Source organism: Mesoplodon mirus (genome assembly GCF_964341445.2).
Source record: "Mesoplodon mirus genome assembly, chromosome: 4".
Lineage (NCBI taxonomy): Eukaryota > Metazoa > Chordata > Mammalia > Artiodactyla > Ziphiidae > Mesoplodon > Mesoplodon mirus.
Genome location: NC_138979.1, coordinates 155,783,102 through 155,798,332, shown reverse-complemented (window position 1 = coordinate 155,798,332; position 15,231 = coordinate 155,783,102). Strand labels below are relative to the sequence as shown.

Genomic DNA, 15,231 nt, shown 5'->3' with positions numbered 1-15,231 from the left:
TTTTTAAATCTTTTTTGTAATTTAAAAATGTACAAATGTATTAGGACAGTATTACATTATATACATATAACATGGGTGCATGTTAAATGTGGAAAGGAGAGTTTGTGATAAAAAATTTACAGATCATTGTGCAAATACATGGTTTCTCAACTTGAGCACTATAGACATTTTGGGCTGGAAAATGCTTTCTGTGGGGGCTGTCCTGTGCATTGTAAGATATTTGGCAGCATCCCTGGCTTCAACCCACCAAATCCCAATAGCACCCTTCCCCCCACAGTTGTGACAATCAAAAAACTTCTCCAGGGCCTCCCTGGTGGCGCAGTGGTTGAGAGTCCGCCTGCCGATGCAGGGGATACGGGTTCGTGCCCCGGTCTGGGAGGATCCCATATGCCGCGGAGCGGCTGGGCCCGTGAGCCATGGCCGCTGGGCCTGCGCGTCCGGAGCCTGTGCTCCGCAACGGGAGAGGCCACAGCAGTGAGAGGCCCGCATACCGCAAAAAAAAAAAAAAAAAAAAAAAAAAAAAAAAAAAAAAAAAAAAAACCACAACTTCTCCAGACATGACAAATGTGCCCTTAAGGTAGAGTTACTAGATTTAGCAAAACAAAAAAGCAAAATAAAAACAAAAACAACAGGACATATATTTTTCATCCCCTATTCTTTATTTATCTGAAATTCAAAAATTAACTGGCTTCGGGCTTCCCTGATGGCTCAGTGGCTAAAAAACTTTCTGCCAATGCAGGGGACATGGGTTGGAGCCCTGGTCCGGGAAGATCCCACATGCCGCGGAGCAACGAAGCCCGTGCGGCACAACTACTGAGCCTGCGCTCTAGGGCCCGCGACCCACAACTACTGAAGCCCGGGTGCCTAGAGCCCGTGCTCCGCAACAAGAGAATCCACCACAGTAAGAAGCCCGTCCACCGCAACTAGAGAAAGCCCGCGCGCATCAACGAAGACCCAACGCAGCCAAAAAAAAAAAGAAGAAAAAGAAAAAAAAATTAACTGGCTTCTGGTGTTTTATCTGACAACCTTAGGGAGGGAGGGCAACTCCCTCCCCCGTTGAGAACCAAAGTGCTAATGTATTATTATGCCTATATTACTCTCAACCACCTTGCCTTTCTCTCAGCCTCACCCTACCTTCCAAACTCTTCCACTGTGCCCTCTAGAACTTATTACCCACAGCCTGCAAAAGCCCCTGCATTGTCAAGCTTTCTCTTCAATTTCTTACCTTTATTAAAATCTGACTCTCCCTTGAGGACACTATTTTCCTGTTGCCCCACCCACATGGTGCTGTTTATACACTCAGGTTCCACATACCTCTGGGATGAGAGGTGTACTGAAATTTGGAAGAAGCAAAAAATATAACTGGTGTTTCCAATAGAAAACTATACATTCTTTAGAGCAGACCTTTCCACGTTATCTGATTCTAGCTTTTTATTGCTTTTGAGGTATTTTACAACTTATGTAAACTGTATTTAACTGGTAACAAGGCAAAATAAATTCTGTCCAGTGGAAGCTCAATTGACTTTCCTGAAAAAATAGAAACTATCCCATTCTCTACCTTCTTAGTACTAAACATATAATCCTACTTTCACCAGTACCCATCCTGTTTTCCTTCCCTCCTGTTTTAATGGAGGAGCTGTCTTTCCTCCTAATTAGGGCCAAATTCTTTTCCTGTGTTTTGGATTCCCTCAACCCTGCCTTCTCAGAACCCTTCCCTGTGGACTATACAGTCTGGTTTCATCTATATATCTTTTTCAATTTTTTTTTCCTCTGTATAGGATCCTTCTCAATGGTTTTAAACATTCTCCCTCTTTTTTTTTTTTTTTTTCTGTTAAAGAAAACAAAACCCTTCCTGGATCTTAGCTTCCCTTCTAGCTACTCCTCTAACTGCCTTCATTTCCTTTCCTTCCACTCACTGTTCAGCCAGTTCTCCTCTGGGGTCCTGCGTTATCACACCCATGAAGGACTTCTGATTGAGATCACTTATGTCTCACTGATAAAATCTTAGTGTCAACAAATCCAACATTTTTCAGTCATCTTATTGACTTTCCAACAACAATTGACACAATTTGACCACTCTCCCTTCTTGAAATGCTCTCTTTTCCAGCTTCCATGACAGTACTCTCCCAGTGTTTTTCTTATCCTTCTGACCACTCCTTCTGACTCCTTGTAAGTATATCCTCCTCTATCCATGCATTAACCCCAAGCATCTCTCAAAGCTCGGTTCTAGGCCTTCTTTTATTTTCCTTCCAGTTAATACTTTTGAATATTCTTTCCATGCCTCGGACTTTACCACCACCTCTTTATCGATGACCTCTGCCTTGACCATGCATCTGAACTCAGGTTACTTATCAATTCTTCTTGGAAGTCTCAGAGGCATCTCAAATTCAATGTATATATAACTGAACTCATGATTTTCTCCCTCAAACTTAGCCTTTTCCAGGAGTTTTATTTCAATGAACAGTTATACAAAAACCTAGGCCCTGATGTCTTGTCCCTCAACCCCTCATCTCTCCAATCCATCACCAAATTCTATCTTTTTAGATTAGATCCATATACTTCTAACTCTACTTTCACTGGATTTGTCCAAGCTACCATCTTCTCTCCCTGTGTACTCCTGGAAAATCTTCCTAATCATCTACTCTAACCCGCTCTCAGCCCCCTCCATCCTTTCTCCTCATAGTAGCCAAAATAGTCTTATAAAATGCATATCTGATCAGATAAGCCCCTGTTAAAAACCCTTCGGTGACTCTTAAAGACTAAAACCTTCAACAGGGCCAGGCCCCTGCAGAATCTAGGCTGCATCCTCATCTGATATCATGTTCCATTCCAGCTGTGCTTCAGCCACAATGAGTGCCTTCTAGGTCTCCCTCCACCCCCTCTGCCCCCAGAGCCTTTGCATGTGCTGTTGCCTTTGCTTGGAACACGGCCACCCAACTGTCCACTTGGCCACATTCACACCTGCCTTTCCTTCAGATCATAGCTCCCCTTAATGTCTCTAATAGGATTCTCCCATTTTAATCTCTTACCATCATCATCATAACAGCTAATACTCAGACATGTTTACTACACATCAGTCACTGATCTAAGGGCTCTACCAATAAGAATTTGTTGTATATGGAAACTGAGTTACCACACAATTTTATGTACCATAACTGTAATTTTCCTCATGTGTAACATAGAATAATAATACTTTCTTCATAGGGTGGTTGAGAATATAAAATGAGTTAATATCTGTAAAGGACTTGGAACAGTGCCAGCCACATAATAAATGCTCAATAAATGTAAATGTTAGCAATTGTTAGTACTGTAATCTTACATTTACTGCATGATTATTTGATTAAAGTCTGTCTCTGTCTCATAAGTACTATGAACATTGGTCAGGGTCTTCTTTTTTTACCCACTATTATATTCCTTGTGTCTTCTTAGGGCATTGGTACATTGTAAATGCTCAAAAACATTTCTGGAGTTAATGAATAATAATTTGTGTCCAACCACGCAGGATTGTTACAAAGCTAAAAAAAAGTATGTGGAGTACTTTTTAAAACTACACAGGCATATAGAAATATTAAACATTTAAATGGTAAACTGTGATGCTAACTGTAACTGTAACGGGAATCTTAGGAAAGGAAAACTAATGTGGCCTAAAATTGTTAGAAAAGAGGCTTGTGGAAGAAGAGGACCTCAAAGTATATATAGGATTTGAGTGGATGAAGTGGACCTCAAAATATGTATAGGATTTGGTAGAGTAGTGTGAGCATATAGGTATGCAGAGAAGAATGGGCTACCAGCCTACTTGGTGGATGTGTGATGAGGATTAACAGGAAATATAATTATAGATATGGTGGAGACAAATCATGGAGGAACTTGATAGGCAGATAAAGGAGGCTGGACCTGATATGACAGAGAAGAGAGTATTGACCAGGGACATTTCAGGAAGATTCGTTCACCTAACAACTAGTGACCAGGACCTCTTCTTGATACTGTAGATTCATTGGTAATCAAAACAAACCATGAGGGACTTCCCTGGTGGCACAGTGGTTAAGAATCCGCCTGCCAATGCAGGGGACACAGGTTCGAGCCCTGGTCCGGGAAGATCCCACATGCCGCGGAGCAACTAAGTCCGTGCGCCACAACTGCTGAGCCTGCGCTCTAGAGCCCGCGAACCACAACTACTAAGCCCGTATGCCACAACTACTGAAGCCTGCGTGCTTAGAGCCTGTGCCCTGCAACAAGAGAAGCCACCGCAATGAGAAGTCTCTGCACTGCAACAAAGAGAATCCCCCACGCGCGGCAACTAGAGAAAGCCCATGCACAGCAACGAAGACCCAACACAGCCCAAAGTAAAATATAAATAAATTAATGTAAAAAAAAACCAACATGAAATAGAGACACAGATATAGAGAACAAATGTATGGACACCAAGGGCGGAAAGAGGGGGGGATGAATTGGGAGATTGGGATTGACATATATACACTAATATGTATAAAATAGATAACTAATGAGAACCTGCTGTATAGCACAGGGAACTCTACTTCACTTCACTCTACAGTAGAAACTAACCCAACATTGTAAAACAACTATACGCCAATAAAAAAAAAAAAAAAGAATGGTGAAGGGATTTGACCAGGTGATTTCTGAGATCCCATGGGCTTTATCATTTTGTGATTTGAATGATTATCTCTCAGCAAGCTCATCCTTCCAGCTCCAAATTAAGTGGGATCTATACTATAGTCAAGAATACTGATGATACCATTTACATCTTGAGTTCATGTGGTTTGTTCAGAAGGGAGGGGAAACAAGTTTATAAACACATGCTGTGATCAGTTCATTTTCCAGGAGCCTGGCCTCGATTACCACTGAACCCACAACAATTCATATTTGACATCTTTATCGAAGAATCTTCTTGCTTCTCCTTCGGTATATTTTACTTTGGGGAAGGGGCATTGCCCAATTTTATTTTCTAAATGGTGTTTAGCAGACTGAAGATGCTCCATAAACATTATATATCCATGGAACCATCTGTGGAAAAGAAATCTTGGCTATGTGACTACATACCCAGTGCAATAAACAATAACTGTTTTAACCCACTCACCAGGGGTAATTCTTGTGGAAACCTAAAATTAAAAATAAGTGAAAACAGCTGGCTCATGATGATTTTGTCAAGAAAACTTCAAATATTCAAAACCCAGATGGTTGGCATAGAACAGCACAGAAGATACCACTGAGTAAATATCAAAATGAATAATCCTGGCCATTGAGAATTTCTGTTCACTTTCACTCCATAAAGGTTATTTCAAACTGGATTTCTTTATTCATCACGAAGAATTATGCATGGAAACTGACAAAGGATTAATCTCCAATATTTACAAGCAGCTCATGCAGCTCAATATCAAAAAAACAAACAACCCAATCCAAAAATGGGCAGAAGACCTAAATAGACATTTCTCCAAAGAAGATATACAGATCGCCAACAAACACATGAAAGAATGCTCAACATCACTAATCATTAGAGAAATGCAAATCGAAACTACAATGAGGTATCACCTCACACCAGTCAGAATGGCCATCATCAAAAAATCTACAAACAGTAAATGCTGGAGAGGGTGTGGAGAAAAGGGAACCCTCTTGTACTGTTGGTGGGAATGTAAATTGATACAGCCACTATGGAGAACAGTATGGAGGTTACTTAAAAAACTAAAAATAGAACTACAATACGACACAGCAATCCCACTACTGGGCATATACCCTGAGAAAACCATAATTCAAAACCAGTCATGTACCACAATGTTCATTGCAGCGCTATTTACAATAGCCAGGACATGGAAGCAACCTAAGTGTCCATCGACAGATGAATGGATAAAGAAGATGTGGCATATATATACAATGGAATATTACTCAGCCATAAAAAGAAACGAAATTGAGTTATTTGTAGTGAGGTGGATGGACCTAGAGTCTGTCATACAGAGTGAAGTAAGTCAGAAAGAGAAAAACAAATACCGTATGTTAATACATATATATGGAATCTAAAAAAAATGGTTATGCAGAACCTAGGGACAGGACAGGTATAAAGATGCAGATGTAGAGAATGGACTTGAGGACACAGGGAGGGGGAAGGGTAAGCTGGGACGACGTGAGAGAGTGGCATAGACTTATATATACTACCAAATGTAAAGTAGATAGCTAGTGGGAAGCAGCTGCATAGCACAGGGAGATCAGCTTGGTGCTTTGTGTCCACCTAGAGGGGTGAGAGAGGGAAGGTGGGAGGGAGATGCGAGTGGGAGGAGATATGGGGATATATGTATATGTATAGCTGATTCACTTTGTTATAAAGCAGAAACTAACACACCATTGTAAAGCAATTATACTCCAATAAAGATGTTAAAAAAATTTTTTTAAAGAATTATGCATGGAAAACTTGAACGAAATGTCTGGAAAGTAAGTTGGATTGTGATTTGAAAATTCTAGTAACAAATGATACTCTGACTTTAATTACTGAATTCAATTACTTCACAGAGTGGAAACTCACTTCAAGACCTGTGAAAAATGCCCCTTTTAAAAAATGTATTAGAGGGAATTCCCTGGCGGTCCAGTGGTTACAGGGGGCACAGGTTCCATCCCAAGTTGGGGAACTAAAATCCCGCAAGCCGCACGGTGTGGACAAAAAAAAAAAAAAAAAAAGATATTAGAAATTAATAACAGGAGGAATTTTAGGAAGTTCACAATATGTGGAAATTAAACAATATATTCTTAACTAATGGGAGAAATCACAAGGGAAATCAGAAAATACCTTAAGATGAATGAAAACACACAACATACAAAAACTTATAGGATGCAGCTAACACAGTGCTTAGAAAGAAATTAATAGCTGTGAATATCTATATTAAAAAGAAAGATCTCAAATCAGTAATATAACCTTCCAATTTAAGAAATTAGAAAAAGAAGACTAAACCAAAAGCAAGCAGAGGGAAGGAAATAAAGACTAGAGCAGAAATAAATAAAATAGAGAAGCAAAAAACAATAGAGAGAATAAACAAAAACCAAAAGTTTGTTCTTTGAAAATATCAACAAAATTGACAAGACAGCTGGACTGACCAAGAAAAAAAGAGAAGACTCAAATTACTAAAATCAGGAATGAAAGAGGTGCTATTACAACTTTACAGAAATAAAAAGAATTATAAGGGAATACTATCAACGTGCCAACAAATTAGATAAGCAATATGAATTCCTAGAAACACCCAAACTACCAAAACTGAATCAAGAAGAAACAGAAAATCTGAATAGAACTATAACAAGAGATTGAATCAGTAATCAAAACCTTCCCACAAAGAAAAGCCCAGGCCAGGCAACTTCCCTAGTGAATCCTACCAAATGTTTAAAGAAGAATTAGCACTAATCCTTCACAAACTTTTCCAAAAAATAGCCGATGGACTTCCATCTCATTTTATAAGGCCAGTATTACCCTGATACCAAAACCAAAGACATCACAAGAAAACTGAAAACAAACATTTCTATGAATATAGTCACAAAAATCCTCAACAAAATACTAGCAAAGTGAATCCAGCAAAATATAAAAATGATTAAACACCAAGTAGAATTTATCTCAGGAATGTAAGATTGGTTTAACATATGAGAATCATATTAATAAAGGACAAAAACCATATGATCATCTCAGCATACAAAGAAAAAGCATTTGACAAAATCCAACACCCTTTCATGATAAAAACATTCTACGACTAGGAATAAAAAGGAAGTTCTGCAACTTGATAACAGAATCACATAAAATCCACAGTTAACATAATATTTAATGGTGACTAATATTAGGAACAAGACAAGATGTCTGCTCTTACTACTTCTATTCAACATTGTACTAGAGGTTCTAGCCAAGGCAATTAGATTAAAAAAAAAGAAATAAATGGAATGTGGATTGAAAAGGAAGATGTAAAAGTATTTCTATTAGCCCGTGACATGATTTTGTACATAAAAGTTTTAAGAAACCTACCTACCAATTAAGAGTTAATAAATGAGTTAAGTAAATTTGCAGGATACAAGGTCAATATACAAAAATCTATTGTGTATCTATACACGAGCAATTTTTAAAAAATTAATTAATTTATTTATTTTTGGTTGCATTGGGTCTTTGTTGCTACGCATGGGCTTTCTCTAGTTGCGGCGAGCATGGGCTACTCTTTGTTGTGGTGCATGGGCTTCTCATTGCGGTGGCTTCCCTTGTGGCAGAGCATGGGCTCTAGGCACGTGGGCTTCAGTAGTTGTGGTACGCGGGCTCTGTATTGTGGCACATTGGCTTAGTTGTTCTGCGGCATGTGGTATCTTCCCAGACCAGGGCTCTAACCCGTGTCCCTTGCATTGACAGGCAGATTCTTAACCAATGTGCCACCAGGGAAGCCCATACACTAGCAATTCAATGACGGAAAGAACAGTCTTTTTTAAAAATGGTGTTGGGATGATTAGATGTCCACATGGAAAGGAATAAAGTTGGACCCTTAGCTCACACTATATACAAAAATTAACTCAAAATGGATCATAAATGTATCTAAATGGATCATAAATGGATCTAAATGTAAGAGTTAAGACTATAAAGCTCTTAGAAATAGTATAGGAGTAAATATTTGTAACTTTGGATTAGGTGGGTTTCTCAGATATGGCACCAAAAGTACAAGTAACAAAAGAAAAAATATGTAATTAGACCTTAACAAAATTTTTAAACTTTTGTGATTCAAAGGATACAATCAAGAAAATGAAAAGACAACTCACAATATGAGAAAACATATATAAAAATGATAATCTGATAAGGGACTTGTGTCTAAAGTATGTAAAGAACTCTTACAACTCAGCAATAAAAGGACAAATAATTTTTAAATGGGCAAAGGATATGAATAGACATTTCTCCAAAGAAGATACACAACTGGCCAATAAGCACATGAAAATATGCTCAACATCAAAGGCCATCACAGAATTGCAAATCAAAACCATAATGGGAAACCATTTCACCCACTTGTATGGCTATAATTAAAAAAAAATAGATAGGCAATAACAGGCATTGGCAAGGATATGAAAAACCTGGAACCATGTTACATTGCTGGTGGAAACGTAAAATAGTCAGTTGCTTGGAAAACAGTGTGGACGTTCCTCACAAAGTTAAACATAGAGTTACCATAAAACCCAGCAATTCCACTACTAGGTATATATACCCAAGAGAAATGAAAACATGTCCACACAAAAATTTGTACACAAATGTTAATAGCAGCATTATTCATAATGGTGAAAAAGTGGAACCAGCCCAAATGCCTATCAACTGAAGAATGGAGAAACAAAACGTGGTATTGTCCATACAACTGAGTATAATTTGGTCTAAGAAACAAATATAGAGTACTGACACATGCTACAACAAATATAAACCTTGAAAACACTGTTAAATGAATGAAGCCAGACACAAAGACCACATATTATATGATTCCACCCATATGAAATGTCCAGAATAGGCAAACCCAGAGATAGTAAATAGATTAGTGGTTGCCAGGAGCTAAGAGGAGGGAGGAATGGGGAGTGACCGCTAATGTGAATGGCGTTTCTCTTTGGGGTAATGAAAATGTTCTGAAATTAGATAGTGGTAATGGTTGCACCACTTTGTGAATATACTAAAAGCCACTGAATTGTTAACTTTAAAAACGTGAAATTTATGGTATATCAATTATATCTAATAAAATTATTATTATCATTTTTAAAAATTTATTTACTTTAGGCTGCGTTGGGTCTTCGTTGCTGCTTGCAGGCTTTCTCTAGTTGCGGCAAGTGGGGGCTACTCTTCGTTGCGGTGCGCGGGCTTCTCATTGCAGTGGCTTCTCTTGTTGTAGAGCACCGGTTCCAGATGCGCGGGCGTCAGTAGTTGCAGCATGCGGGCTCAGTACTTGTGGCTCATGGGTTCTAGAGCGCAGGCTCAGTAGTTGTGGTGCACAGGCTTAGTTGCTACACGGCATGTGGGATCTTCCCGTGGTCCGGGCTCAAACCTGTGTCCCCTGCATTGGCAAGTGGATTCTTAACCACTGCGCCACCAGGGAAGCCCTTAAATTATCATTTAAAAAGAATGGATGTATGTCCTATAGATCTTGTTGGAGGAATTTGCATTTAAATAGATATTTCTTTTTTTCCCCCAAATTAAAATTGACTGTTGACTGTTTGAAATGACCAATAACTTATCCTTTAAAATTTAAATGACAGTAGTTAAATTATCCATATATTTGATGCATTGATCGTTGTCTAAATTAATATCTCTTATCTATGAGTAGCAGTTTATTTTATTTTAAAGTTGAAAATATTTTGAAGTGAAAAATTTCTGATGCTAGTATCCATACATAGCCCTTAATATGCTAAAATTTAGTAAATGTGTGAGAAAGGCCTTAGCATTTTCTTAGGTTTTTTTTTTTAAACAAACAATTTCTAATGTTTGAACATTTCCTTAGCACCTAGTGCTTTTAAAGATTCTTTACTTTTTCTTTAGTGATATCAGGGCCAAGCAAAACAGAAGTCAAAGAGTAAATGAATTTCTGGCAATTCTATGTTTAATCAGTATTCAACTCATGGTGGAGCAATTAAGCAAGACTTCCCATGTTCAGTAATTTCCATATCTTGGTTTTTCCAGAATGAATTTTCAAAACAGTGTTTCCAGGCTTCCTGAATGTGAATGTTAATATACAGAAGTTTCTTGGCCTAGGTAAGAAAAATATGAATTTTTTACTTTTTCTCCCTCTTCCTCCACATAGTCTATGTACTGGAGAGATTACTCAGGAGTCCAATTTCATTTGCTATTTTTTAAAATATTTATTTGTTTATTTGGCTGCACTGGGTCTTAGTTGCGGTGTCCGGGATCTTTTTAGTTGCAGCATGTAGGATCTAGTTCCCTGACCAGGGAACGAACCTGGGTCTCCTGCATTGGGAGCGCAGAGTCTTAACCACTGGACCACCAGGGAAGTCCCTCATTTGCTATTTTTAAGCTAAGTACACTGGCTTTTTTTTTACAATAAATGCCTATATCAAAAAGGCCAAGCTCATATGGTCATTGAAGTTAATTAAATGTTTGTGTTATATAGTTATGTACAACATTATTAGTTTGCAATAAATGACACAAGGGACTATGTCAAATTCATAATAAAAGCAAACAGCTATGGTGGGGCTTGATCTTCTGAAGTTGGGTTATATTATAGTTAGGGTTGCCAGATTTAGCAAACAAAAATACATGATGCCCAATTAAATCTGAATTTCAGATAAACAATGAATAATAATTTCAGTATATCTCAAATACTACATGAGACATACTTATGCTAAAAAATTATTCATTCTTTATCTGAAATTCATACAGAACTGGGCATCCTGCATTTTATCTGGCAACTCTAATTACATGAATAAGAGAGATTTTCTGCACTCTCCTTACAAAAAGCTGCGCATACTAGCAGTAGGATATAAACAGACTGAGAGGTCCCTACATTTCTGTCCTGGCTGGTCACTGAACAGTTAAGGAAGTATCCAGCAAGGTCCTAGAATTGGGCTGGCTTGTGATCGGATCCTGGTCTATTTTTAGGCTGAGATAAATGGGACAGTTATTCCAGGGATTGGGGAAAAGCGAGTCATATTTAAAACTGTGGAGAAGTATGTGCTTGAGAGGGGAGAGGAGGGTGTCATATATTGCCACAGTAAAGGCCACTTCAACCACATCATTACTATGCACATCCACCCCACCCCAGGCAAAACAAAGTAGGTATAAATGATGTCCTATTAATTGGAAGGAGCCAGAGGGCTCCCTGTTTTTGAATGTGTGGATTGAGTAGGTCAAGCAAACGAACAGTGAGATGGGAGACTGGCTTTGAAATCATCTCCACTGGAATGAAGCACAGATACCCCAAACCCAATGCATCTGACACTGATGCATTACCTTCCCCTTTCCCTGACTTCATTCATGTATTCAATATTTGAGTGGCTACTCAGTTCCAGCATGTGCTAGTTCTGGTCATATACCCATGAGCAGAATAGGCGTGGTCCCTGCTCTCAGAGAACTTATAGGGGGAACATGCTGATATAATCACAAAAATACATGTTTAATTACACATTAAGACATTGCTATGAAGAAAAGATGTTGGTTGCTATGAACAAAAGATGCTGGTTATAATCAAGATGGTATACCACTACTGATCTTTACGGTGCTATTATAATGAAGAAACACTATGAAGCATCCTGAGAATTAAACTTTTTAAAAGAAAGTATTACACATTTTCCTGTTTAGGGAAATAATATTCCATTAATATTCCAAGGCACTTAACACCTGTCTCCTCACTGGGGTCACCGTGGAGGCTCCCAGACGACTGTAGTGCAGCTACTTCTGGCCTGGAACGCAGCTGCTGGTTAACAGCTGTACAGCCTCAGAGCTCCACACTCAAGGCCTTGAAGAGGGGCTCACCGCACCCAATTAAATAACATATATTTCTATTTTCGAATAATGCATCTTGTGTCTTGCAGATGTACCTGGAACTAATGAACAGAGGTACTTTCTGCTTACCTGAGCTTTCTCAACTCGGTTTTGGCAATTTTCTTTTCAGTTAAAAATTCCTCCCCCCCCCTTTTTTCCCCCATATACCACTTCATCATCTAACCGATGGAACCCAGTTTAGCCTTTTTCACTGAATGGCTGGAAGAAGGGAAAATTAGGAAACTGGATGGGGCGGGGGTAGTGTCAAAACTTTCTTTGGGGGGCCCCAAGCAACCTTACCCCGAGTGTCCAGTCCTAACTCCTGGTTCCTTTCCCTTGGACAGGGCTCGGGCGGCCCAAGGATGAGGCGAACTGAGGGAGAACAACCGGAGCCTCTGCCCGCAGTCCTCCCTCCACCTCTTTGCCACCTCGGGCTGCATTTTCCGGACCGGAAAAAAAAGAGCCGGGAGCACACTCGCCGCGGCGATGGACCGCCGGCCTCTGGGGGAGGAAGGCGAGTCCGCAGCCCCGCGGCCACTTTGATCGTTGCGCGCCTCCAACTTCACAGAGTGCACCGCTCAGGGGGTGCAGCCCGGCCTCCGCCCAGAGCGACCCCGGTCCTCGCGCGGGGAGGAGCTGCGGCGGGAAAGCCGAGCCGCCGCCCGCGGTCTAGAGGCCAGCCGCCCGAGTTCTTCCGGCCCTCGGCCCTCGGCCCGCGGCGGGGGAGGAGCCGCCGCCACCCGCGTTCCCTGGCCCCCGCCGCCGGCGGCGGAAGGGCCGCGCGCTTCGCGGAAGCGCGGCCGCAGCTGAGGATCAGCTGCTGGAGGAGGCGGAGAAGGAGAGGGAGGAGCCTAGGGGAGGGGGAAGGGGAGGGAGGGGACCGTCAGGAAGCCGCGAACGCCACCGAGTGTCTGCACACCTCGCTCCGTCTGCTATGGCTGGTTAAAGAACCATCCGGATAGCAGCGCGGGGGGAGGGACGGGTGGGGGGAGAGCGCCGGCCGCGCGTGAGGCCGAGGGAGGGGCGGCGGCGTGAGCGGCGGCGGCAGTGGTTCCAGCATGAAGAGGAGAGCTGGCCTGGGGGGCAGCATGAGGTCAGTGGTGGGCTTCTTGTCCCAGCGGGGCTTGCATGGGGACCCCCTGCTCACTCAGGACTTTCAGAGGAGACGCCTGCGAGGCTGCAGAAACCTCTACAAGAAGGACCTCCTGGGCCACTTCGGCTGTGTCAATGCCATTGAATTCTCCAACAATGGAGGCCAGTGGCTGGTCTCAGGTAAATCAACCCCCTTCCCCTCCCCGCGCCTCCCGGCCCCCTTCCAACCTCCCCCTTCCGCTTTCCCTCGCCACCCTCCTCCTGCCCTCCGTCCCCACCCCCTCCCTCCTCAACCCCCTCTTCGGCGGTGGGAAGGTGGGTGTCAAATTAAAACCCTGGCGGGGGAGGGAGGGAGAGAGGGGTAGGAGAGGATGTCTTCTATAAAAAAGACCTAAAATGGTTGACAGGTCCTTATTTCGCTTTATCCCAAGTGTAAAGTGATCTCTCCTGATGACTGCGGTGGAAGTGTGGGTCGGGGAGGGGGGCGAGGTTACCGCTTGACAAAGTTTGATGGGAAACTCTTCCTCCGCGTACTTTAAAAGGTGCTGGGGGCATTTGAGCGATTTGGTGGGGGAGGAGGCCGAGGCACGCCGGATGCCGGGGGCGGCGGGGGGGAGCTCGAGCCCCTGTCTCCGTCGTCCTGGGAAGGGGCCGGGGGCCGGGCTGTGACAGGGCCGGCCGCCGGAGGGGTCGGGGCTGCGACTCCGGGTGAACGGAGGGGAGGTGACGAGCGGGTCCCCTTGGGCTGCCCCCTTGTCGCCCTCAGGGGCCCAGCGCCATCTCCTCGGGTCCTGGGGTGGCCTCTTCCGTATCTTGTTTTTCTTATGGCTTTGGGAGTGCCGAGGGCTCTGGAGGCCAAGGGGCACCGGCCTGAACTTGAATGCGCAACTTGCGAGGCAGGGGGTGGGGGGGTGGACGACCCCGGGAGACTTGTTGGCTGGAGCCCCGAGCCCGCACCCCCTTTCCCCGCGCCTGCCGTTGCAGGTGGTCTCCGCGCCTCCTCCTCCCGCCCAACTGGGCTTGGTTGCCCCCCAGCTCCCCCTCCGGTGTTGGGTAAGTGGCGAAATCGAGGCCGGCGCTCCGGCCGGGCGGTGTAGGCCTCGCTCTCTCGGGGCTCCTAGCGACAGGCAGTTGAATCGATAGCCTATTGCTCCCGGGGAGGCCGGGGCCGGGCGGGTGGCGGCGATAGCTGCTCCGGGGGAGGTGCGCCTGCCGCCCGTGGGGGCGCTCGCCGCCGCCCTCATCACGGGGGTCGCGGGCCCAAGGCTGGCGAGTGGGGATGGATTACGCTGGGGGCGGCTCCCCGAAATCCGGCTCAGGGGAGGAGGGCGAAGACGGCTGATCTGGCGTTCCCGCTCGCCTTCTGCCCTCCCTACCCCGTCCCTTTTCCTATATCGAGAGGGAGGAAGGGGGAGCCCAGCGCTGGACGTGGCGCTTCGCTTCACCCAGGCCGGTCCCCGAATGGTTTTCTAATTTACGTCAGTGGGCAGCTCGCCAGAAACTTCTGGGATCATGGCAAAGCATCCGTCTTCTTCGCGAGTAACATTCGGAAGTGACACGGGGTGTGCAGTCCAATTTGGGGGTAACAGAGATAAGTCTTGTGATCATTTCATGATAAACCTTCTGGGGTTTCTCCAGAACTGACTTGACTTTTCCACTTA

General features: G+C 43.2%; 2 protein-coding genes across 3 annotated transcripts in view; one reads left to right on the top strand and one right to left on the bottom strand.

The window, feature by feature from the left end:
• The window catches only part of EXD2 (exonuclease 3'-5' domain containing 2), a 96,831-nt gene extending 83,587 nt beyond the window's left edge, over nucleotides 1–13,244 (bottom strand). Inside the window, exon 1 of the mRNA XM_082617465.1 lies at nucleotides 12,779–13,244. The gene's annotated coding sequence lies outside the window, so the exon portion shown is untranslated. The remainder of the gene's footprint in view (nucleotides 1–12,778) is intronic.
• Nucleotides 13,245–13,477: 233 nt separating this feature from the next.
• The window catches only part of DCAF5 (DDB1 and CUL4 associated factor 5), a 107,996-nt gene continuing 106,242 nt past the window's right edge, over nucleotides 13,478–15,231 (top strand). Inside the window, exon 1 of one of the 2 annotated variants that reach the window (XM_082619692.1) lies at nucleotides 13,478–13,750. In XM_082619692.1, coding sequence (XP_082475818.1) covers nucleotides 13,537–13,750 — 214 coding nt within the window. In that variant the 5' untranslated portion in view covers nucleotides 13,478–13,536. The remainder of the gene's footprint in view (nucleotides 13,751–15,231) is intronic. The other variant, XM_082619693.1, reaches the window with a different exon arrangement.